At 37.1% G+C, this 26,992-nt stretch overlaps 2 protein-coding genes across 7 annotated transcripts in view; both read right to left on the reverse strand.

The window, feature by feature from the left end:
* Positions 1–350: 350 nt before the first annotated feature.
* On the reverse strand, positions 351–1,982 carry il17c (interleukin 17c). The gene is made up of 3 exons (XM_079874894.1): positions 1,891–1,982; positions 1,531–1,754; positions 351–1,037 (listed from the first exon to the last, which is right to left on the reverse strand). The coding sequence occupies exons 1-3, from the start codon at positions 1,894–1,896 to the stop codon at positions 806–808; spliced, it is 462 nt and encodes a 153-aa protein (XP_079731020.1). The 5' UTR covers positions 1,897–1,982; the 3' UTR covers positions 351–805.
* Positions 1,983–3,857: 1,875 nt separating this feature from the next.
* The window catches only part of zc3h18 (zinc finger CCCH-type containing 18), a 44,055-nt gene continuing 20,920 nt past the window's right edge, over positions 3,858–26,992 (reverse strand). For 2 of the 6 annotated variants that reach the window (XM_079873794.1, XM_079873793.1), the window contains exons 10-19: positions 12,259–12,444; positions 11,776–11,907; positions 11,553–11,648; positions 10,024–10,233; positions 6,480–6,590; positions 6,199–6,395; positions 5,790–5,980; positions 5,606–5,705; positions 5,326–5,422; positions 3,858–4,916 (exon numbers count right to left, since the gene is read on the reverse strand). In XM_079873794.1, the coding sequence (XP_079729920.1) occupies positions 4,691–4,916; positions 5,326–5,422; positions 5,606–5,705; positions 5,790–5,980; positions 6,199–6,395; positions 6,480–6,590; positions 10,024–10,233; positions 11,553–11,648; positions 11,776–11,907; positions 12,259–12,444 (1,546 nt within the window). In that variant the 3' untranslated portion in view covers positions 3,858–4,690. Of the gene's footprint in view, positions 4,917–5,325; positions 5,423–5,605; positions 5,706–5,789; positions 5,981–6,198; positions 6,396–6,479; positions 6,591–10,023; positions 10,273–11,552; positions 11,649–11,775; positions 11,908–12,258; positions 12,445–26,992 lie in introns of all 6 variants that reach the window. The other 4 variants (XM_079873790.1, XM_079873791.1, XM_079873795.1 and 1 more) reach the window with 3 other exon arrangements.

A 26,992-nucleotide genomic window follows, 5' to 3' on the forward strand; every position in this document is an offset into this window, starting at 1 on the left:
AAAGTTTAAACTGACGAGAAACTTTTCAAAATAAAAGTCCAACAAAATAAAAGCTAAACTCACACGAAACCCCAAAAGAAACGCAGAAATGAATAATGCAATGGCAATAATTTATGTGATAATTATCATCTGCATTTTACTATTTCATAAATCTCAATGGTGAATGGCAAGTACTGTAGGCTAATGAAAACATTTATTTAATTAGCTCTGCGTAAAGACACAAAAACAAATGGTACAATAATTCTTAAGTTTACTACTTTTTATATATATATATATATATATATATATATATATATATATATATATATATATATTCAGGGTGAAATATGATGAAACAATGAATGAATTAAGATCAGAATAGATTTTATTCAGCATAATACCATTTGGACAAAATGAATTTTGGACAAATTGCAACACATTTTATCATCATCACTGGAACAAACTTGATATAAATATTCCTGTCATTGACAGAGTTATAAAAGGACAGCAATAGGCACAAGATCAAAAGTTCACATATTTGCATAAGTTACACAAAAGTTAAATAAACAATAAATAAGTTATTATTATATAAATAAATAATGTCCTAAATAAAGTAGTGTTTTACAATAATACAAATATATCTTCCTTTCAAGAAAGACTATGTTAGTTAATAAGTATTAAAAACATGTGACACATGCAACCTTTTCAGCTTATTCATATAAGCATATTTAAAAAATGATGTACCTTATCAAAAATTGCATTTTAAAACAAACACGACATGGTACATGAGACTCGTCTCTACGGGTTTGGTTTATATTGTCCTCTCTTACTGGCGAGGGACCACACAGGTACAGGCCACAGTCACTAGCACATGTTCATACTCCAAAGAGTATTTGCTCGGGTCAGACGGGCATGGGACCCTCTTCAGGAATAACTGAGATTTCTGCACGGGCACAGAGTTGTAGGTCATGTTCTCAACCCCGTTAATGATGCATCCTTCACACAAACACTTTGCTTCCTCATATGATTTGGGGTACATATCTGGCTTGTGCACAGTGCTGAAAATACAACAGATAGAAAGGCATGAGTCTCGTAGCAGGTAACTAAATTTGGTGAAATTCAATAGATATTACATATACGGTACACAACTGTTTTATTGTATAATGCTGTATTGTTATTTGAACACTACAAAACAGGCTTATAAAAAACTACTAAAAAAAATTATAAAGTTATGACAACATATATTTTTACATGGCTTTAACTCATCAAAATAAGTTAACCAATTTTTTTTTTTAAATTAAGTTGTACAAGATTCATCTAATTTTTCAGTTTAATGTAATTTAAGTTGAAATGACTTAAACATCCAAGTCATTTGTACTTAAATTTATCTTCCACATTCATTTTTGTTATAGGTATAAATTAAGCCAAAATAAAATAAATTAGCAGCACATGGGGCATTGTATGATACATATACTACATATACACACACATGCAATGCTTCACTGCTGAACAGTGTTCTGATTTCTCTGTGGAGGCGAGAGCTATATTTACCTTGTCCGCCAGGGGGAGAGTGAGCGCTCGTTGATGTGCGATAAAGACTGAGCGGCTTTCTCGCAGGAGTCCGCCGCGTGACCGGTGGCCTTCAGATGCCGGTGTCCGGCGGATGAGAGAAAGGCGTCGAGCAGCCTGTTGTGTGCCTTGATGAAACATCCCATATTTTTTCCTTCCACGGTGTTCTCCGACAACAAGAAAAATATTCCAAAAAACAGCGGAAACTGCAAAGCAAAGAATAAATAAGTAAAATTAGCATTAATTCTTTATGAAGAAAAATGATATATTTCATAGGTTAAGATGAAATGTATTAGGCTACTTTGTAAAATATGGATCTACTTAAAACAGTTTTCTACTTACCAACATAATTTGATTAGACTTTATTATATTATCAGAACTCAAGAGTGATGCTTCAGATCAATGCTCAGGTTGGCCTCAGGACTGTTATTGCCTTCATGCAGTTTACACGTAGCCTATTTATACTATACTCACCTGCTGTCCATCACCAGGGAAAATCCGAGTCTATGAGGAAATAGTAGGCTAATAAATATTTACTTCCGTGCTTCCTCTTTCATACGAAGCAAGCATCTCGAAAAAAATTCTTCAGACCTTCACTTTTTTTTCTTTTCTATTCATTAGCAGCTGTAAAACGATATTAACTCAAATGAGAGTATCGCGATTTGAACTTTTAAATATGAATAATATGAAGAGAAATTGGGAGTGTTTCTGCTCTCATCACTAATAATACGATTAATCCTGAAGTGACAAGAAAACGATTTCATTCATTCATTACTTCAGTAATATATAGTTGTACATTCTATCTGATTTGATAGGAAAGGGGAGATGTAAAACTTAAACTTTTATATATATATCTAAAAAATCCTTTAATTATCCGCTCCATTACTATTGTTAAAAAAGAAGTGATGCAAGACAAGCCTAAGCCATCTGTTAGTCATATAAAACATTTTCCAAACTTACCCTGCATTTCATGATAAGGCTATATCATTAATAAGGAGAGATATCAGCAATACTCAGATAAATAGAATTTCCCTTTTCTGAGCATTTTGTGACCTTTTCAAATCCCTGGAACAGTGAATGTGGAGATAAATTGTGGGAGCCCCCCTGGATGTTTTGGACATGACAAAAGAGTCCTTAATAACAGGTCATTCATTAACTAAAATGAGCTTTAGTAGCAGTTTTCTGTGGGGTTGCCATCACGGGACAAGACCATGCGAATTTCCCAACATCATGATCAGCCGCTCAGAAAAAAACCATCTCCCCAGGAGTCCCCTAAGCTTCATGCATAATTTCTATACATTCTATGGAGAATGTGAAACTGATGATTCAATCACACAATGTGACAATTACATCAACATTTAGACACTATAATAACCAGCACTTTTCTATTAGTTTGAAAGAACTGTGGTATTCAGAGCAATATGTATTAAATAATTGATTAATGAAACATTTCATTTTGAAATATTTGTATAGTTAACTTTTTACTGCTTCTGATTTATACAAATACCCAATTCTTTTTTTGTTTTTATAAAATAAAAGGGAAAGTAAAAAAGATAAAATTGTGTTAAACAATAAAGGACTTGGGCATCACCCATTAACAAAACCATACTGGGGTGCGTTTCCGAAAGCATCGTTGGCCAACTATGGTCGCAAGTTCATCGCAATGTCCATTGAACTCTATTGGTAACGACGGAACTTGAGACCATAGTTGGCCAACGATGCTTTCGGGAAACGCACCCCTGGTTAGTCTGGAGTGGCTTATTTGACAGCAAGTGTAGATTAATGGTGTCCACCAACCACAGGATTTCTCTATGTGTCGAATCCATTCAGCTTGCAATTTTTCAAGGATATAAGCATTTAAAATAGGGATTTGGGCATTTTTTAAGCTCCCAATAATTTGAAGCCAACAGCATTTTATATTGTATTCAGCTGCACTGGCACTAAATGACACTTGTGCACCACAATCATTTCATAATGGCTTAATCATTTAAAAGTGACTCATGAAAGAATGTGGGTGCATCACAGAAGTGTGTTGCAGATTATTTAACTCACAACTTGTGACGTAAAAATGTACAAACAAAGGAAGATGAATAATGTTCCAACCCTGTCAATGAATGATCTCATTAATTTGCGTTACGTGTTGATACTAAGCTGCAGGAGAACAGCGGAACAACAAACAGAGCCAAGTAATCAAATAAAAGCACGCGAACGGATGATGCAGATGTGCACATGCTCTGCAGAAACATACGTGTAGTCCTCCATTACATGTCATCTTTCCATCAGAGAGGAACAATTTCAACAGATTTATTCTCTTTATCAAAATAGTTTATTTAGAAGCTTTTTTTTCCTGTCACAAAAAGCTAGACGGAATTATTCCTTATCTCCAGGTGTCCCCATTGCAGCCTCTCACACTTTCAACTAAAAATGAGGGACAAATAAAATGGAGGTTTTCACTTGAAAAGCTAGGGGGGGGGGGGGGGGGGGGGGGGAGAGAGAGAGGGAACAATGCAGAATCTTAAAAAAGCAATACTTCACATCAATGTCATTGGTTTTCTAGGATCATACACTTTAAGCAACAGGTATTGTATCATCTGGCTTTGTAGTTGAACATGATGAAAAACAGTAATGGCTAAACACATGGTGGCGGATACACAAAGTCATCAGTTAAGGTGGACTTTTCAGACTGTAAAGGCTCTGAAAAAGCAGTTCTAGATTCTGATTGAGTAGGACCGACGCAGATGCACCCAGCCTGTCCACAGTAACTCGCCCCATAAAACAACAGGAGTGAGGAAAAAGCAACTAGAATATGAGAGAGAAGGGATTGTGGCAGGATGAAGAGCAAAAATTAGCACTGAATGTACAGGGTTTTTTTTTTTTTTTATCTTTGAGACTACAGTAAAGATTCCATCCTCCTGTGAAAACAAACAAGTGAACAGCGCCACTTCTCAACTTTATCACATCGATATAAAATCTAGACAACCTCTCTCTGAGGGCAAAACAAGCAGAAATGTAACTGCGGTCTCTTTTCCCTAGGACATTAATGCGAGACATCCTTAAGAGTTCAGAACGGCAACCATTTCCCTATTTCTGGCAAACACTGGGCAAAAATGGATGTCCCAGAAGTTGGATGATGCCAGGTTTATTATTTCCCAGGGATTTTTGCCCTTTTGCGGGCTATGGCGTCCTCGACAGCCTTTAGCTGTTTTAGCAGCTCCTCGCGGCGAGAAAGGGTGCTGCTCGGCTTGCCTGAGCCAGAACTAGAAGCGGAGCCAGAACCGGATCCGGCCCCTGGCGCAGGAGGTTTACCTGCAGACACGGCAGCAGGGCCTTTCCCAGAAGACTTGGGTGGAGGAGATAGAGGACGCTTCCTGGAGAGAGAAGAATTAAGAGTTACGAACATGGGATATTTTTAAATCTTTAGTCTTAGTCACACAATGATAAAGCTTTTGTTATAAAACACCTTGATCCATCATGCACATAAAAAGGGAACTAAAGCGGACCAAACATGGGGATTTTTTTTTAATAAAAGCTGGACTAATAATAACAACAATAACTCCGAGTCACTGCTCAGTTTAAAGAATATGAGACATCTGCACGTTATCTATACAAACATACTACATCGAGGGTAATTAATAGTTCTTATGCAAACAAATCAAATGAATAAATTTGCATACAAGCAAAAATATTTTCAGACAAGGACTTATCAATTGATGGAAATCACCATATATTTGAAGGGATATTCAGAAGAGTGTGACAAAAGAAAGTGGCAGTGGGTACCTTTCTCCTTGTGGAGGCATGGGCCGAGGACCCTGGCCTTTGGGCCGATCCATTCTGGGAGACAACGGGGGTCGCCCAGGCATTCTCCTGTCTCGACCTATGGAGAAATCAGAGAGTGATGCTTGAGGAACCGAGAGAGCAGATTGCATTGTGATGCACCTATTATTTCTGGACATCCTTTGAACAGAGTTTAAGCACTACAGTATCTGCTCGTATATCATATTTCTGGAGGGGTTTTCTAATGGACAGTAAAGGTGTTGTGTTGTGTTGTGTTGTTTACCTCTGTCAGGTGACAGCGCTATCCTCTTGCTGAGAGGCGAAGGGGGTCGCTCTTTATCGGCAGGAAAGTACCTTTTCCTATTGCCTCTGTCGGTTTGCTGCTGGCCAAAGAGGAATAAAGAAGTCATTGATCCATCATGCACTCAACACAGCTGCTTCAACGTGAAAGCGCCTTCCCCATTTACCTTGTTTAACAGGGTGAGTTTGATGTCCTTGTGAGAGCCGTATCCTCCTGGAGGCCCCATAGGCGGCGGGTGCATGGGGTGACCTCTGTTCCCAGATCTAGGCATGCCGGAGCTGGTTTTGGGGGGGAGACCGGAGGGGTCCACTCGTTTCCGCTCATCTCTGAAAGGCTCTTCTTTCTTTGGCGGTTTTCCTTGAAAGGACACCACACAAGAGTTACCTATTTTAGGTCAATGCAACATTTCTAATTTTTATTTAATTGTTTTTAGTTTTAATCTAATATTTATATTTTATTCAACTTTTAATTCAACTTACGAAAAAAAAGTTTTAGTTTACAATAACAAAAATTATATGTATGGCCTGTTACAGAGTCCTACTTAAAAAAATGTGACAGTCATTGAGCCACAGTACCTCTGTCTTTGTTGGGCCCCCTGTCCCGTGGAGGGCCCCTTTCTTTGCGGGCATGGCCCGGAGTGGGTGATCGGGAGCTGGCGGAAGACACGGGGCTGGCCAGGTCAGCGTACATGTCATCTGAGTCAGCGCTCCTGACCGAGCTACTGCTGGAGGAGGCAGACGATACAGATGACACGCTACTGACCGACAGAGACCTGCGAAACCAAACAGGCATTCTGTTATACCATAATATTTACATTTGAACTCTTCAATGAAGACAGTCTGTGTGGATCCCATACCTAGACTTGTGCGATCCGGAACGGGACCGGGAGAGTGAGGCGGAGGAGGAATGGGATTTTGAGCTGGAGCCAGAAAAGCTGCTGCCACTTACACTGCCACTCACTGTTCGCCTGCAGGAGAAACAGACAGAAAGCAAGAGAGAGAGAATGAAATGTTGGTCAAGCACTGGAGATTGAATTAGCATAGTTAATAAACGAACCGGTTCTTACAGTTACAGACTTTGGTTGGAATATTTCACTGAATTGACTGTTCTGTCAGGAAAGTTCCTGAATCAACTATGAGTTGCCTGTTTCTGGTCAGTGTCCCGGTAGAGTGACACTTGTCACTTTTTTTATTCCCTTATCACATATTTTGGTAATCATCATAAAATCATATAAAATTCATCCTGTGAAAACAAATTGAAATTGTATATTGCTTTCCCATGGAAACAGTATTTTAAAACCTTTTAGCGGGCTCAATTTTTGTGATGTTAACTTCAAAAGTGGAAAGCAACTTGGTTAGATAGGCTTTGATTTTAATAGCAATTCCAAATTATTTTTTAGTTTAGTCCTACTTTAAAGTAAACAAACTTTTTACACTTTCATTTTCTGACTTTCACTTCTGCAATAATCTGCTAAATTGTCTAGTTTAAAAAGAGACCAAACTTAGGTATTACAAAGCATGAATTACAACCATTCAAGCTCCGATCTATTCTCAAAAAAGGGTGGTGACAGTTTACAGTTTAAGGTTCATTCAGACAACAGAACATTTCTGTAATCATTACAAATCTGCAAGTGAAAAATCCAAAGCAAAGGGAAGAACATACAAAGCATCCGTTTCACAATTGTCATTCTTCTACGTGTCAACCGAGAATGTTCCTCTTTGACAATAACTATGGACAGTACAACATACATTTTTGAAATGGAAGCCAGTTCTCATAATTAAAATGAATTTACAGAGAGTATGTCGAAAACAAAATGGTAACAGATACTACATACTTCCTAAAAATAAACATTTCAGCACACATAAATTATTTTACTAGTTATATACAATACAAAATAAAATTTCAATTAATACTATATCATTGTCTTCTGTATATCAGAATAATTCATAATGTCATCGCGTTCATGATCAGACGTGCTGCTGTATCAGTGTCTTTATTTGCCCATATATCATCTGAAGACGATGAAATATGTGCGCATTCACGATGCTTGTTCCTGTTTGGAGAACTAGAGTGAATGAAATTTGTCCGTAAAAACTAATCTTGCTCTGGTCCGGATATGAACGGCGATATCCGCATTGCTAAACTTTTTGCGGCGGTCCATGCAGAAATATTTTTTACGGTTATCTGATAACATCTCTGTTTATCTGTCAACACTAATGTGTTATAGGTTTCATGTCCCTTTAAATTGTTCAAGGATTTACCCTTTTCCCTGTTGCGTTATAGAGCTGATACATTATACAACCTTATACACGCAAAAACAAATTTTTCACATAACCCCAGCATTTCAAAATGACATCTTGAACAATCCAAACATGTGAGCTGCGGTGTAATCTTTTCACCATTTTAGAGTGGTGGAGAATAAGGCAAAAATCTTGTAGATATGGCCAATTAAACACCTAACAACCACGCACAATACCCAACTACAGAGCAAGAAATTACAGGTTTTGCATGGGCAAGCACCAGCCACATATCCAGATGTATCAAATGTGTCCTACACGCCAACTGCATCTGGCCAAATGCCATGACATAATGAAGTTATGATAACGATGACAAGTCAACAAAAGCTTCTTTGTGCTGAGGCATTAAAACAACGGGACAGGAGATTTTCCTGAACACCCACACAGGGTATTCCACATCCACAGTGAAACTTCACTCTCACTGTTACAGATCACAGAACTGATCACATGCTGCTTCCCTATACTGAAAAGTGTCCTTTCTAGAGACACTCTCTCTTTCACACACTCAAAAACACAGACATGCCGTGTTCTAGGCACACTGGGTAATAGGTTCATATGCAAATACACTCGAAACACAAAATGTCAAAAAAACACAACAAAAACAAAACACAAGCACAAGATCAAGGTAGAGACAAAACCTCCAGCTATTATGATGATGCAATCCTTGAACCTTAAAGAGTTCTACCACAATTTATTACTAACCCTCATGTAAATTAAAATAAATAAAAAGCTAACAAATTAATTATTAATGAACGTGATAGGGGTCTTGCTACAAGTTCCAAAATGACAAAATTAATAATAATAATAAATACATAAATACATATCAAAAACTAAGAGTCAAAAAGACCACTTTTAATGTTATTGTGCTTTTTTTGGCATTTTGGAGCTTGACAATCCCAGTCCTCATCACCTCATGTGTGTCACTTTTTGTGTTTAACAAAAGAAATAAACGTGTTAAGGTTTGGAATAGTGTTAAAATACTGTTAAAATACTGAAATTTCCAACTTCGATACAATACTTTGAAAAATATTGATAATCGATACCACAGAGAAGACTGCCATATATACAGCCATACAGGTAATTTATCTCATAGTTTTTTGATAATTTGTGAAATTTTATTGTAATAGCTTACAGCACAGGGAGGCTTTATTTGAATCGCTAAACTCCATTTACAAAAAAAAAAACAGCCGGTAATAAAGTAAAGACAAATAAACAAATTGCAAACAATAGCACAAATAAATACATTAGAATAAAGAGACAAATTAAAAAAACATGGCTTTAAGTTTTTTTCAGGTAGGTCTAACAGTAGCATTCACTAAGAATTACTACAGAAATTAATCAAAATGTAAAATAACTCTGGAGAGTTTTAATTATAAAAATGGAACAGATTAATGCTTACAATTAAACTTACAAAAGTTATTCAGTCAAGATCAGAGATTGATTTTCTTTGTCTTTTGTTCTTTGATTAACCTGACAGACAGCACTAGGAATATTAGGCTGCTGTCACTTTAAGAGCTTATGCACAGATCCAATATACTGTTACACAACATGCGTTTTTTCTCAACTATTTACGTTCCAAAACTGACTGCATTTACCTGAATTCTTGGAAAGATAGGCATTTTGACAATTTTGTATGTATTTGACCATTTAAGCGCAATAAGAAGTCACGAAAAAGAAGTCAATTTGGTTTTTGCGAGAGATGGCTTTATGAGAGCGCTACTTATATAGATCAGTGATGCACGCATTTTAGGTGTGAGTGCGAAACCTGTGGGAATTAGTCAAATTATGTGCAATACAATCACTAATTAACCGGAATGATTAAGACGAGTGAGTGAGAGGAGGCAGGTGTCTGTCAATTCGCTGTCGGAGACTGGTATCGGTGTATCGATACTGCAGAAAATGAGTATTAGAACTGTTTCAGATATTTCAGTAACATATTGAAATATTGATATTTTTGAGAACTCTAGTTTGGAACAACATAACGAGTAAATAATTATAGAATTTTCATTTTTGGGTGGACGATCCTTGTAAATGGCCATAAAACACCTTTGCAAAGAGCGATAGTTTATGTTAGTGGAAGAACGAACGTAACGTGTTCTGTACCTTCGAGGTGGGTTGTGCTGTTGACGTTCTTTCTTGCGTCCTTCTCTCATGTTGGGGGGTTCTCTTGGTTCTCTGGGTTCTCTGGGTCCAGGAGGTCTTCCAGCTGGACGTGGGTTGGGGGGCTTTCCTGGCTCTGTGATTGGCTTGGGTGGTTTCCCCGGCTGTTCAGGCAACAAGGGACTGGGCATCATTTTGGGAGGTCCTTTCTCCCTGCGAGGAGGGGGCAGTGCACCAGGCTTCAACGGGGGGCTGAATGAAAATATGCATTTTCACGTGCATGCAGTGAGTGAACAAAGCGGTTCTGTTCTGACAACTACAGTTAGAAACAGCCAAAAGGCTAAGCCTCAGTGTTATTGATTTAATTGGCTGTGTTTATATAGATTAGAAGTACACAGCTGTTCAAAAGTTTGGGTTTTTTAAAAGCATCTCAATTTAATCAGGCATGTGATCAGCTAAAGACAAAAAGAAGGAAAACCTATTTTCTATTTTACAGAACAACAGTAAAATTACAATACTAAGGTTGTCTTAAAAGCTTAATGGTTGATAGCAAAGAAATTATTTTGGCGGAAAACCGCAGGGAGACCTTAAGGCTTCTCTTTGTTGACAACAGATTCATAAATGATTCTCATTACAAATTTGGGAGGATGTCTGGCACATGTTGCGTTCACAAATGCAAATTATAAGCGACTCAAACACACAGCACTTGCAGAGCAGCATTTACTGTGAATCGAAAATGAAAATGAATGAATGCTCCACTGAATGAATGCTCCTGAAACATGCAGCGAGCAAGATAATATTTATAAAATTTCAACAGCGATTTGATGATTGCACTAAGCCATATCACATTCTCACAACAATGCATTGTCAAAATTTAACTGGCGAGTAACACCGTTTCAACGCCGATTTTTACTCGCATTTGGCGCTTTGAACCCTGGCTATGCTAAGCTCTGGCAGCCCCTTCAGAAGCAATCCGTGCATGAAATAAATGTATTAGAAAACATAACATTTTGCAGTTTATTTAGCAATTGTTTATAGTAACCATTACCACCCACAAAACAAATTTTTTTCTCAGACATGCGCAATTCACGCAGGTCATATTTTAAGGTAGGAAAATACAGAAAAATCACATCACTAAGCATCCTTGCTGACTAAAATATGTCTTTCATAAAGAAGAAAAGTCTTACTAACCCCAAACTTTTGAACGTGTATAGACCTTATGCACCAGAGAAACAAGCACGCAGCGTCTTTAGAATATTGTCTTTGAACTTCTGTTTTAGCGGTAGCTCTGTATATCTCTATGGGATCGCTGTCGAGGAGTAATTAGCTGGTGAAGTGGATTTACTTATTGTAGAGTTAACGAAAGTTACCACGAGCATCTGTTTAAAGCAGATGTCTTAACAAATATGTAAGATCGCTGTGGAAATACAAACCGGAAGACAGAAGACAACAAGCGCAGCGCTGAAAAGAAGCGGGGCTACATAAGGTCTATATACCAAATGGGTTTTGAAAGCATGAGTGTGTGCATTTACCCTTTCACTGCAACAGGAGGCTGCTCAGCTTTGTTTTTATTAGTGTTTCTTTGTGCCGAGGGGGTTGGTGAGGGTGAGGAAGAGAAGGATCGCGATCTAGACAATGGAAAATAAAGTGATTAATAAAAGCAAATATTCACAGCAAAACCCAGCCATTTATAACTGTGGTATACTTAATGTTCAGAAAGTCATTAAATCAGCATGAGCAATCATCATATCTTGCCTAGAGCGGCTTCCACTGAAAGAGCTGTGCTGAGAGGAGTGACTTGAGTAGGAACTCATTGAAGAAGTCCGTGAACGAGATCGGGACCGGGAAGAGCCAGAACCCGTGAACGATGAGGACCGGGATGAAGACCTGGAAAATTGGAGAAATAAAAGCACAATCCCTTAAAAACCAACTTAAAGGGGTAGTTCACCCAAAAATGAAGATTCATTTATGTACTCGCTCTCATTTAATTCCAAATCTGTATGACAAAAGAAGATATTTCGAAAAATTATTTTGAACATATAATGAAATTCAGTGGGGTCCAAAAGAGTGTCTTTGATTGTATGGACAAAAATAATTTCTATCTAAATATCTTTTTATGTTCCAAGAGAAAGAAAGTCAGACTGGTTTGGAAAGACATGAGGGTAAATGTAAATGAACATTTAACAAAAAACAATTGGTAAACTATACCTTTAGCTAGCAAGAAAGCTATTATCTTACCTAGATGAATTGGAAAGAGAAACTGAAGATCCAGAGGGTCTGTGTCGCCTGCGGCCACGGGGAGGGGAGCCCATGAGACCAGGTCTTCTCCTAGGGGATTTAGACCTGCGCCAGGGGTCCTTCCATTCATCTGGCCTTTTGGCCAGTGGGACCATCTCCTTCTTTGTTGGTGGCTCCAATGGCCCTCTGAAAAGAACAGCAGAAGATGTGGATTTAGATAGAATGCACCTACAAACATTTATCTTATGGCTCGTTTCCACTGACAGGTAGGGGTCGGTAAAACATGAATCGGCTAGCGTTTCCACTGCCAACACTACCCTTACTTGATAGGTGTGGTGTAGCCTATGCCGGAAAGAAGCGATTTCACGCAAAGAAGAAAGCGACAAACAACAATGGATGACATACCGCAGATCTTGTTCTTGCTTCTCGGCATGTTTATCACAAGAAGACAAGCGCCGACATTAGGCGTTTCTCAATACCAAGTACACAAAGTTCGAACTTGCCAAGTCCGACTCAGGAGAATGACTCCTAAGGAACTCCTCTGCTACTCCGTTTATCACGCATGTACATTTTAGGCAACAATAAAACGAAATATGTTCTAAAACACCACACTGCCTCTTTTCGTTTTCATTTAAAGAAATCTTAAACATTAGTCACACAAATGTGGTTCAGGCTACGCGTTTTGATTATATTCACTGCATGTAACGTTAGCCTATTTATAATAAATTGTACAAATATTAAACTTATTAATATGGTTCAGGCAATATGTTCATTTGTACTCTGATCATCTTCACTGTAATAAAATTAAAAAAATGACAAAACTCAACCCTAGCTGTCTCTTTTTGTTAAATTTCAGTTTTATCAATAATAGCCATTATAAAAGTATAAGTAAAAAGTACGAGAAGCTATACAATAAGAAATAAAGCATAAAGCATAAATATTAAGTTATGAAATTTCACTTAGCCCTCAGCCAAAACGATTGGCCAGGGAACAAATGATAGATTCACGAGACCAAAGATCTCCCGTTAGATCTACACAAGACGAATTATATTTCATGTTTAACCACTACAGAGACGTCAGAGTCAGCGGCAAACGTCAGAAGGACTAGCCGAGGAAAGGCTGTTCCAGGCGGGGTACATGAGCGCTGAGCACCCGGTGATCGCCTGGAATGCATCTCACAACCTGGATCAAATTTTCATAAATCTTTATAAATAAATCACAGATTTGAGCTTTAAACAACTACATTCTCGCCTGAAAAACTCTTAAAACTACATTTCGTGACACAATAACAGAATTATTTCAACTGTATATTAAAAAAAAATGGCGCTTCTAATGTTGTCATTCCCCTTGTAGCACGCGCAAGTGACGATACTCTGATACCAATCAACGTTCTGCAATCTGCAGTGAGTCTAGCTCCACCCTTTAGTACCGTACCACTGTGCTAAGTACCCCAACGGAAGGGTACCGAAAAAGTTTTGACAGTGGAAACAGAAATAATTGCGTACCGTACCGTACTGTACCGGTCAGTGGAAACAAGCCATTAATGAAAACCACTGTTGAATTTCCATATTCTCAGTAAAAGAAAGAAACTGTGTCACTGACTGTGTCAAAGTTGGCACAGATTTGTCATCTCACTGAGACTCAACAGAAGAATAAGTCTTCCTTGTAAAAAATATCTGTTCATTTCCTGAAAAACAATTGAAAACCCCCAAAAATATGCACGTCAATTGTCGTTATAAACTAATACCATTACGTAAACAATATTAAGTAATGTTATTATAAGATGGCATATGTTACGGAGACTTCACCATGATTAAGTATTCACAGAGTGGTGGAGTTGCAACACTGATAAAAGACATATCCGAATTTAATTATATATTGTAAAATGAAAGTAAACTGTCATGACAATTCAAGTCATGTCAAGTAATTTTACATGAAGGCAGAAGACTATATCCTCTTCACTGACTTTGGTAGCTATCCAACTATTCATCAGGAAGCTAGAGCTGCCAAAAAGCTTCCCATAAGAAGTGTTATATGTCTCTTCATTTGTATTGATTCATGTGACAGTCTTATGAAAGTCTTTGTAACCAAAAATACATTCAAGAGTTTCCCACTTGTTCCCACAAAACGAACCTAGAGATGTAATTTAGTCAGCTGTTATTCAAAAACAATTGATTAGCTCTATGTAATTACAGTATTAAAATAGTATCATTGGTGTCTTTAGCCAACTTAGTTTCCTCCGGGAAATTTAGTGCTCTCAGGTCCTATGAGTTTTTTAATAATTAAATAATAACCACTGACCTTACAATGTAATTTACCAATTCTATGGATAATATTGAAGCAAATGTAACATGCCTGAGTTTTAGTTGGCAGCCATTCAAACACCATACCAGAAAAGGAAGATGATATCAATGATATAGAAACATTCACTTGTTTTCTGGCAACTCGATATCTAGTTTTCAATCTTAACTGTTTTTACTTCCTGCAGAAGAGCATGAAGATTTCCCCTGTGCTTCAGTAGAAAGAAATGAGAAACGTTAATAAAATATATTTTTTTATTATGTTTATAGAATTTTTATTGTACGATTAATGGTATGTTATCATCTCATACATCTATTTTTTTAACTATTTTAATTGTAACCAACCAGATATTGTCATTTAACCCTTTCAATTACAAATTATGTGCTAACTAGTTTTGATTTGGTATTAACATTTGTGTGCTACCTATTGCAATACAATATCGTCACACTTTAGCAACACCGTCGTTGGTATAAGTAGCAGGTAATAGACTAGAAATGTACAGTTTTCTACCATCTTGCTGATAACGTTTCTTTAGTAATTCGCCAATCCTACAGCCTGAACAACTGTAGGGAAACTACCCTTACAAGATGAACAATACCAATAAAAGAACATTTACAAAGAAAATGAATGTGTGTTAAAATTAGGGGAGAAACGTTAATCATATATATATTTTTTTTTTATTATGTTTATAGAATTTTTATTATAATACAAATCTTAATAACATTTCTAAAAAATGCCTTAATATTTTTCAGTTATTATTGGCTCTCCAATAATCCAATGTGGATGTTCAATTTCTCTGGGAATTCATAACTTGAGCTTGAATACATTACTGAGTTCCAGTCCATAAAATGCAGCAAGCAGACCTTAGCGGTCATATCACCTGACCAGCTGGCCCTCCAGTAATCCCATTTCCAAGTGTAATTTCTCTGGATATTCCTGCTCTATTTTAAAGAAAGCAGTTCAGGCAAAAGTTAGAGAGTGGGAGTTTTTGAAAAAGTTGCACATTGATTAAAGATCATTATATTACAGAATTAGTCAAACATAGGGCATTCCACATCATCTACACTTAAAGTATACCTTTAAATGACTAACATGATCAAGCCTAGGACCTGGAATGTCCTTTTAGGTGATGTCAAAGTAAACAAACCTGAGGCAGACCAAGTATTGCAGTGTGCCTAAAAATAGAACAGACAAGCTGAGCTATTTTTAGATGTGAAATCAAAAAACCTTAGCTCACTTTCCTGTTTATACGGAAAAAAAGGAAGAACATTCTTCCGTGAAGGAATACTTGATGCAGAGCAGTAACATGGCAAATTCCCAATTAAAAAAAATACAATTAAGTAACAAAACATAGGAGACAAATGCTTAGTTCAAAGTTCAAGTCATACTTTTTGAATATCCTGTTTTACTCTGTAATATGTCTGAAGTAAAATGGACTTTTCTGAAGTAAAATGTTATTCATGAAGACTTTCAACTGATAATAAAATATAACAAAAGATAAACTTACGTTTATAATTCAAATGACAAGGGTTTTATAGCAATTTGTTAAATGACTGCACATGTACACTACTGCTCAAAAGATTAGGGTCAATAAGATTTGCTTTATGTTTTTGAAAGTAGTTTCTTATGTTCACTGTAAGGATGAAGAAAAAACTTTTGCTTTTCTGTTTCAACCCCTTCCAAAAGCCATTTGGAATTTCTAAAGGCAAAGATGTGCTGATAGTGATCAAGGTCTGTAGGCCAAGATGTGTGCTCAGTGAGGGTCTGCTAATTGGCACACCTTTAATACGGTGGGGCAAGTTGTGGTCTTCTGATTGGTCAGTTTGAATGTCTAACATTTGGGTTTGAGTCACATGGTCAAGGAAGTGATAGATGAAGACCGTAACTTTTCTTGGGGCCTTCTCTTTGGCTCTCTTTCACTAGCTCTAGTCGTGAGGCTCTCCTCCTAGACTGACTCTTTCTCTCTTCTAAAGCCTCTCTCTCTCTATCTCTGGTAACATTCTACAGGGTGGGCCATTTATATGGATACACCGTAATAACATGGGAATGGTTGGTGATATTAAAGTCCTGTTTGTGGCACATTAGTATATGTGAGGGGGCAAACTCCTCAAGATGGGTGGTGACCATGGTGGCCATTTAGAATTCCACAAACAGGACTTTAATATCACCAACCATTCCCATGTTATTACGGTGTATCCATATAAATGGCCCACCCTGTACATATATGCTGGATACGATTAATGGTATAAGCTATTATCATCTCATACATCTATTTTTTTAAACTATTTTAATTGTAACCAACCAGATATTTTCATTAAACCCTTTCAATTACAAATTATGTGCTACCTATTGCAATACAATATCGTCACACTTTAGCAACACCGTCGTTGGTATAAGTAGCAGGTAATAGACTAGAAATGTACAATTTCTAGTCGTCAAAGTAAATTTCAACAAAGAAATTTTCTACCATCTTGCTGATAACGTTTCTTTAGTAATTCGCCGATCCTGCAGCCTGAACAACTGTAGGGAAACTACACTTACAAGATGAACACAATACCAATAAAACAATATTTACACAGAAAATGAATTTGTGTTAAAATTAGGGGTGTAACGGTTCTGAAAGAAAAAGAAAAAAAAGTACCGTTCCCCACCCACTTGAACTATTCGATATTTTATCGCATTATTTTGACACATATGAACAAGAAGTTTCCTTTTGTTAGAATGACATTTTGCAGTGGCTAAACTTGTGATTCTTGGAAAGGATTGTAGTTTGTCAGATGATACAGCTGCTACCCTCTGTTAATTTCTGGCCTGAATCTCCCTGAGGAACTTTCTGATTTAGCGCAACATTCATATATAGCCTGCTCACACTATGAAATATGACGTCAAGGACAAATCCATCACGTGAAACAGGTTAGAAGTCAGGTATCATCCTGTCGACACCATGCTGGTTTTGATGAGATAAACACACCTGGATGAGGCCATTTGACACATGCTGTGATGGATTTTAAATAGATAAGATAGTAAACTATCTTTTAAACTAACCATGTTTCTAACATCTAAACCTTACTTCCCCTTTTAGACCTAACATTCTAATTAGGGCTGTCAAACGATTAATCGCATCCAAAATAAAAGTTTGTGTTTACATAATACATGTGTGTGTATGGACTATAATTATTTTCTATATATAAATACACACACATGCATATATATTTAAGAAAAATGTGTTATTTATATATAAAATATTTATATATAATATAAATTATATATAATATAAATATATATACACAGTATATACATGCAAATATTTCTTAAATATATACATGCATGTGTGTGTATTTATATATAGAAAATAATTATACACCGTACACACACATATATTATGTAAAAACAAACTTTTATTTTGGATGTGATTAATCGCGATTAATCGTTTGACAGCCCTAATTCTAACACTTTGGACAAAATGTACTAAAACGATCTGTTCTTTGCCTATTGTGTTATGGAAAATTCTGACGGTGACAATATCAAAAAATATACTGTCTACATTGTCTCATGTGGGGGGTTGCTTTTACCAATTGAACCAATCATATTGATAGAAGGTGACATGTTAAAGTCATGAGTTAGTCACGATGATCTTATTGTTGTGTCTGTCTTTATCCTATAAAACCTGATGTATTCTTCTATTTGGGTGAGATTCTCTGAGAAACTGCTCAAGAACTCTCCTGGCCGTGATTAAAGCATTTAATGGACATTTGCTGAAGTATGTCTGTTTATTATTGCTGCGCAGCAAGTTAGGGTAAGGAACTTGAAGCCAGTTGTCGACTGTAGACGCAGAGCCAGAGTTATCAAGTGTCGACTAGAGACGCCACAGGTAAATGTATTATTAAGTGTCGACTGTAGACGCTTGGGTGTCGATTGGAGACGCCCCAGTTAGTTAGGTTTAGGAAAAAAATCAACCACAATGCCCTCATGGAGCGATGATGAAATTATTATGTTTATCCTTGGGCATGTGCTCACGTTTGGAAACATTCCAGATAAAATTTTGGAGCTGTCATTGTTCTCCTCATAATGCATTAACAAAATGTATTGTGTATGTAATGTATCGCGTTTAGTGTTAAAAATGAGAGAAGCTAAACTACTGTTCAGATTACTGGTAATATTCTTTTACTTTTTTTGTTAAGAAAGTGATACTAAGGATGCATTAAACTGACCAAACGTGACAGTTAAAGACAATGTTACAAAAGATATCGGTATCAATAAATGCTGTTCTTTTGCACTTTGTATTTATAAAAGAATCCTGGACAATGTATCTATTTTGTTTCCACAAAAATATTAAGCAGCTCAATGGTTTTTAAAATTGGTAATAAGAAATGTTCCCCCCACTGGGTGTAGACAATAGTCACACCTCACTATTGATGGTCAACATCCGTTTCCTTTCTCTCCCTCTCTGTCCCCTCCTCTTCTTCTAAAAACAGGACACTTCAAAACGCACATAAAAACACGTCTCAATCAAGGTAGAGACATGGCCAGCACCCATATCACCCTGTAGCCCAAGACTGGTTGCCCACTGAAACCAAGCAGGGTTGAGCCTGGTTAGTTCCTGGATGGGAGACCTTCTGGGAAAACCAGGTTGCTGCTGGAAGAGGTGTTAGCGAGGCCAGCAGGAGGTGCTCACCCTGTGGTCTGTGTGGGTCCTAAAGCCCCAGTATAGTGATTGGGACACTATCCTGTAACAAGCACCATCCTTCGGATGAGATGTTAAACGTTATTTTCCGACATGAAAATTTTTCCACAATTTGGAATTTTACACCTACTTTTTCAAACTCCTAGACAGTTGCTCCGATTTTTACACAAATTGAACCAGACAATCTTCAGACATAGCAGATAAAAAAAAAGTTATGGAATTCAAGTTTATTCGTCAAACCGTTCTCGAATAACGTGTGAACGAATTCAATGAAGAGCACGAAAACGGATGTGAGACTATATCTCCGCAACGCTTTAACGAATTTTGACCAAACTTGGTGTGTGTTATGACAACCATAACCTGAAGTCACATGCACTGTTTCGGCACAGTGCCACCAAGTGGTCAGGTGATGTGAAAAATTGACATTTTTATGAACAATTTGGCCCAAAAAAAAAAAAAAAAAAAAAAAAAAAAAAAAAAAAACATCCCAAAACCTGGCTATTTAGATTCAGTGTTTCCCAATTTTCCCATTTTAGCCATTTTGGGTACATTTTTGTTGTAAAATGCCTTATTTTACAAACGATTTGGCGTATCGTTACGAAACTCTGTATGCGTCTTCGGCAGCATACCCTGATTGTACTAAAAGTTTCAACTTTTGATTAAATAAGCCTATTTTAATGAACAATAGATTCAACAATAGACCCAATATTCCTTGGGCCATGCCGAGAACATGGATACCAATTTTGTCACAGTCAGCCAAACTTGCTGTTCGCCATTTCGATTTTCTTTAAAAACCCACTTTTTTGAACTCCACCGTTTATCCGATTTTCACCAAATTGGAGTCAGAACATCTTCAGACTGTGCTGATAAAAAGTTAAGGAACACAATAAAAAGTTAAGAATTTCGTGTTGATAGACGAAGCCGTTTTTGTATACCGCAGCAAAAAATGAGGCATGATGCCAAAACGATTATGAGGCCGTATCTCTGCAATGCTTTGACATATTGACACCACACTTTGTATGTCATTGTCACCTTACTCTGACCACACCACATGAAATTTGTAACAGCGCCACCTATTGGTCAAAAGTGATAAACCCTCAAATCATATTACTAGTGACTGTGCGACCCGCATTAACTGCGTCTGGCACGAGGATCTATGCGGATTGCAGATTGCAAATGAACGAGTAAAATATAAAGTAAAGAGTTAAAAGGAATGATCAAACATTTATTCAAACATATTAATTATCAAACATTATTGGAAAAAAAATGCATAATTTCCTGATTAAATAAAAGAGGTTATACATAAGGAAATCCATTTAATTTAATCTTGTTGGTTTGCATAAAAAGAAAGACAGTAACACGCAGGAACCCTTCAGCCATGGCCAGTGCATGGACCAGTGCGTGGACCTTACAATCTGATCAGGCAGATAAATTGATCGTACCTAAAAATACTCTTTTTTCAAGCTTTTGTGCTATTCTGGGCAAACATTGCAATGTATTACTTCATGCCTGCAAACAAAATTAGACCATCATGAAATCTGATCCCTGCAGAGAACAGTGGAGGACATGATAATCGTTGACTGAAGTCATTGCATTGTTTTCCTTATAACAGGAACTAGATTGCTCTAAAAAAAAAAAAAAAAAAAGGTGTAACCCAACCTTCAGCAGATGATGAAACTTTCAGTCACACCTCTTTGAGCAAGTTATAAAGGTGTTCTGTACTAAAATCAGACTCACACAGGAAGAAAGTCTTAAGGAAAACAGGCTGCAACAATGCAGCTTGGCAGATTACACAGGCTTAAGGCGGGCGTACACGGTGCGATTTTTGCTGTTTTTACGAGCTCGCAGATAATTTTTTTCACTCGGGAGAAATCGAGTGGAATCGGTGATGCTCGCATGGTCGTGGCTCGCAGCGTGAGAGGAATTACGAGCCGAGCCGAGCACGTTATGAGCACCTCCCCGACCTCCCGATCATCTTTAAACATGTTTAAAAAATTCGGGGAGTCGGCCCGATTTTCACCAGCTGTCCCCTATTACCAAATTATACACAACCACGTGGGGCTATACCTCAGTGGCAGCAACCATACAGCGTGTGTACTCTCACACACCCACACACACACACACACACACACTTCTCTCAATTCAATTCTGTTCAATTCAATAAAGCTTTATTGGCATGACAAAAATACAATTGTATTGCCAAAGCATCAAAACAGCATAGAAAATTATTTTGAACATTGTACTACAGAAAATAATAATAATAATCATATTAAATAAAAATAATTAAATAAAAATAATAATTCTCTCTCTCTCTCTCTCTCTAGTTTTTATGTTGAATGGCTACTGTTCTCTGCTTTACAACAAATCATTTGCACACACATTTCTGTCATTTTTTCTATCTGAAGCTTTGCCTGCATGCAACATTGACGGTCTCTGTGTTTAGCGCGAAAGCTCACGTGATTGCTGCCGGCTCGGGATAAAATTCGTGCAGGACAGTCGTGCCGTGTACCAGCTGCATTGACGCGATTATCAGTTAAACTGACTCGCAACGTGTGCAATATCTCACGACCTCCCGAGTGTCCGATCCTGGTCCGAACTCGCACCGTGTACGCCCGCCTTTACGTAATTAACCTACAATTCCAACTACAACCGATCAAAAGTTTTGTAATGTTTATGAAAAGTCACTTTATTGATCGGAAATATAGTAATAACAGAAATATTGTGAAATATTATTACAATTTAAAATAGCCACTTTCTATTTTAATACATTTTAAAATGTATTTTAAAGCTGAATTTTCAGCATCATTACTATAGTCTTCAGTGTTACATATCCTCTAGAAATCATTCTTATATACGAATTTGGTGCTCAAGAAACATTTCTTATTATCATACAAAGTTCAAAAGAACAGCATTTTTTTAAACCAATATATTTTGTAACATTATAAAAGTCTACTGTCATGTTTGATCAATGTAATGCATCCTTGCAAAACAAAAGTAGCCTATTACTTTACAAAAAAGAAAAATCTTACAATTACAAACTTTTGAACAGTGGTTTAACTTCTCTCATTTTAAACCACGTTATTAATTTATTAACACTACACACACATAAACACCACATTTTGTTAATGCATTATGAGGAGAACAATGACATCTCCAAAATTTTAGCTGGAATGTTTCCAAACGTGAGCACATGCCCAAGGATAAACGTAATAATTTCATCATCGCTCCACGAGAGCATGTGGCCCCAGCCAGGTGTGTTTATCTCATCAAAACCAGCATGCTTTCTAACCCGTTTCATGTGATGGATTTGTCCTTGACGTCATATTTCATAGTGTGAGCAGGCTATATATGAATGTTGCGCTAAATCAGAAAGTTCCTCAGGGAGATTCAGGCCAGAAATCGTAGTTAACAGAGGTTAACAGCTGTATCATCTGACAAGCTACAATCCTTTCCAAGAATCACTTACAAGTTAAGCCACTGCAAAATGTCGTCCTACAGGGTTTTTCCTGGGTCAAACATGGTCTTCGATGATGGCCGACAGACACTGTCATCCTTTTTTTTGCCCTCTTTAACCCTCTGAGGTCTGAGCTGTTTTCTGGGCCCTGGAGGTGTTCTGACATGCTCTGACATTTCTGGTTATTTCTGTTACTTGTGACATTTTCATGGCTAAAGTCTAATTACACTGTATTCAGCACAAACTCTGCTACAATAATATATCAACAGCATGTATGTAAAAGTTTGTAGTTTTGAGATAATGACATTTATGCGTGGTTTGTGAAAATACAAAAAAAAATTCTCACTGAAATAAGGCCATGAAACCCCTACTGATTATTTCTTCACAAGACTTTTGAAAATTGTATGACGTAGCCTAGAATATTTGCTGCAAAACTATGTGAAAATCACCCTGACTGCTCATTCAGAGAAGACAATATATTGATTTAAAATTTTTACGACGTGTTTTGTGTGAATAAGCCTTATGCGAAGGGGCGGATCACCTCATTAATATGTAAGGCTTTTCTCACCTGAGAAAGACAAAGAACCTCCCTAATGGCCCTATTAGGAGCTTATCAGGGCCCATCATTCTGAGCAACCTTGCACAATACTGTAAATGAGGAGATTTAAAAAAGAATGGCTTTTAAATTGTTTGGATTTATTTACACAACATAATCCAAATAGACACAACAAATGGCAAAAAAACACTTATTGAAATACAGAGACCTTTGTGCCATTCCTAAAAACATTGTACATACCTTCAATTTCCAAGGTGTTTGATTTTCACTTTACCATGTTCATGTTCCAGAGACTCATGTGAATGTTGAAGTTGGCAGGACTCATCTGGGCCCTGAAAAAAAAGTGAACATACTGATATCAAGAGAAAGGTCTGCACGATTTTGGAAATAAATATTAGATTTTTCTGGTTAAAATTGCTTTTTAAAGTTCACAAAATACACACACACACACACACACAAATGTTTCCAACAATATATAGTAAATGAACACCAGGTTTGTTGTGCCTTGTAGGCATAGGCTATGCGCAGTGCTGGGTAAAATAATAATACAAATATTTCAGTAACAACCAAGCTAGAGAAAAATATATTGATTATCATGTTACTTCAAATGTTTCCATTCGTTATGATGATATGAAATGAGATAATAGTAAAAACATGAAGCCGTTTGGTGTGTTTTGCTTTTCAAATTTTCAAATGATACATTCAAACGCGATCGCGCTGCAAAATCTGATACATTCAAACGCGATCGCGCCCAAATATAAAACATTATGGTTACCATATACATATCTACGTTTGACCAGATATCCACAAACACAGTAGGCCTAACAGTAAACACGGGTCTAAATATTATAATATTCCCCATATATCTAGCAACAGTTCAACTGCAACGTGACATTTATGCAACAATAACAAACATGTAAGAATTTCTTACCTTAAATCTTTCTTGTCTTCAAATTGCGTTCTTCTTCTTCTGAGGTAGCCTAAATCCAATGTAAGCTCGGGCGCGTCTTTCAAACTCGACGAAAAGTGAAGTGAAGTGTTTTGGTGTTTTGTTGTTGAGGTAACGAGCGCGTTCGCGTTCCATGTGGAGATTTGCATGTGAATATCTTTTGCGCGAGTGGGCGTGGCCAAATTAACTGTAATGAGCAAGCGTTTGAGAAGCTGGACATCTTGTTGGTTTTATACAAATTACTTAAACAGAAAATATTTGTTTTCGTTTTGAACCCGATCATTTAAAAGTACACACTTAAATGTTTATAAAGGTGTATGGCTCATAAATGTGTGACAAGTATTCGCTGAGTTTTGTTTTAGTTTATAGACGTGCTCAAGAAAAAAAAGTTCACCGCGACGGAGAGGCAGAACGCACACCCTGTTTATATTCTTTATTTTACAAAAGCACAATGTTTTGATTTGATTGTAAGTGGACACATACAAAAGTAGAAATATCACAGATTCTTTTTTTATATTTCTTTTTTCTGTATGACCATAAATGACGGAGTAATTTAAGTTTATAGTGCTACAATGTGGAGAAAATCCAGCAAAACGCGCCGGCGCGTTTGCCGACCTCAGAGGGTTAAAAAAAAAAAAACCTGTGATTTGACCACTGGATTTCATAGCTTTGTAAGATTAAATCCTTCTTTGCTAGACCTGATAATTATTTTGGTATATAATCATATCAATATCAAAATGTAGAACAAAAAAAGTAGTGTTAATTTTTTTATTGACTAATAGTCTAATTTTCTACCATATACAATTGAATAAAATTAACAAGTTAAGCCACTGCAAAATGTAGTACTAACAAAAGGAAAGAGACAACACTTGTTCATACATGTCAAAATAATGTGATAAAACATCTAGAAAAGCAAAGTGCAGCGCTGTCCCAATTGATTGCACCTTAAAATATTTTTTGTTCACTCATTTGTGTTATTCCGGGCAAATATCTCAATGTATTACTTCATGCCTGCAGACAAGATTAGACCATCATGAAATCATACCCTTGCAGAGAACAGTGGAGGACATGTTAATCGTTAACTGAAGTCACTGCATTGTTTTCCTTATAACAGGAACCAGATTGCTCAAAAAAACAAACAAACAGTGTAACCCAACCTTCAGCAGATAAAAAAAAAAAAAAAAACTTTCAGTTACACCTCTTTGAGCAAGTTATAAAGGTGTTCTGTACTAAAATAGCCACTTTCTATTTTAATACATTTGCAGCCATTACTCCAGTCTTCAGTGTTACATGATTCTCTAGAAAATTAGAAATCATTCTAATATGCTGATTTGCTGCTCAAGAAAAATTTCTTTTTATTATCATCAATCTTGTAAACAGTTGTGCTGCTTAGGGCTGCACGATATGAGGAAAAGCTGCGATGTGCGATAACATTGTTTAATATTGCGATGACGATATGACTTGCGATAAATATTCAAATGTGAATGTTAGCTATACTGTTCCCATGTCTGCTTTAATAGGTTCTTTGCGTGTTAGGTCAAACGTTTATTCGTTTGCGAGTGAGCGTGTGTGTGTGTGTGTGTGAGAGTGAGTGAGTGAGCGCAAGTGAGTGAGTGAGCGAGGGACAGTGAGTGTGTGAGTGAGTGAGTGAGTGAGTGAGTGAGTGAGTGTGTGTGTGTGTGTGTGTGTGCCCTTGTTTATATTACATTGTGGGGACCAAATGTCCCCATAAGAATAGTAAAACCTGAGATCACCTACATTGTGGGGACCAGCCAGCGGTCCCCACTTTTCAAAAGGCTTATAAATCACACAGGATGAGTTGTTTTGAGAAAGTAAAAATGCAGAATGTTTCCTGTGATGGGCAGGTTTAGGGGCAGGGGCAGTGTAAGGGGATAGAATGTACAGTTTGTACGGTATAAAAACCATTACGTCTATGGAGAGTCCCCACAAAGATAGTGAACCAGACGTGTGTGTGTGCGTGCGTGCGTGCGTGAGTGCGAGTGAATGTGTGCGTGTGACGGCACGCGATGACTGGTCGGAAAACAACGTGTAGTCTGACACTGTCCACGACACGACAAGATTTTAGGAGTCAAAATAGTGTAATCTGACACCGTGACTATCGTAACAGACACAAAAATCTTGTAATCTGAACCAGGCATTATTCATCGTGTCAGGCTGTCTGTTGCGATGTGTTCATCGTGCGAGTTCATATCGCGATGACGATGAAAATTCGATGTATCATTCAGCCCTAGTGCTGCTTAATATTTTTATGAAAACCATGATGATTCTTTTCAGGATTTTTTGTTCGAAGATCAGCATTTATTTTAAGGTTTCATGAAACCCCCTGATTTAGCCTGGTTGTTCACACCTAAGCTGTGAAAAAGTGGGAGTGTAGAGGCTGGGAAGAGGGGAGAAAACCACCAATAAAACACAGACCTGCTCATTACTACAAATCAATATTAAAATATGAGCGAATAAATAAAGAATAAAGGCAGTTGCTTTTTTGCCCATTCTTCTTTAAATTTTTGGTCTACATTATAGTCTTCTGTGTATCAGAATAATCCTTCATGATCAGACGTTGTATTAGTGTCCTAATCTGCACATATATTTCATTTGAAGATATGATGAAATATGTATGCATACACTGTGGCATTTCATGTTTGGAGCAGAAGAGTATGTGAAATATCCGTAAAAACCTGAAACATGCTTGCTCTGGTCCGGATATGAACTGTGATCATACACGCGTGGCCAGTATTGTTAAACTTATCACAGAGATCAGAAACCGCTCAT

Source organism: Squalius cephalus (assembly GCF_949319135.1).
Source record: "Squalius cephalus genome assembly, chromosome: 6".
Taxonomy (NCBI): Eukaryota; Metazoa; Chordata; class Actinopteri; order Cypriniformes; family Leuciscidae; genus Squalius; species Squalius cephalus.

Bases quoted from the DNA above. Each gene is read 5' to 3' on its own strand.
- il17c (XM_079874894.1), bottom strand. The intron at 1,038-1,530 runs GTAAATATAGCT...TTGTATTTTCAG, and splicing joins CTCTCCCCCTGGCGGACAAG to CACTGTGCACAAGCCAGATA.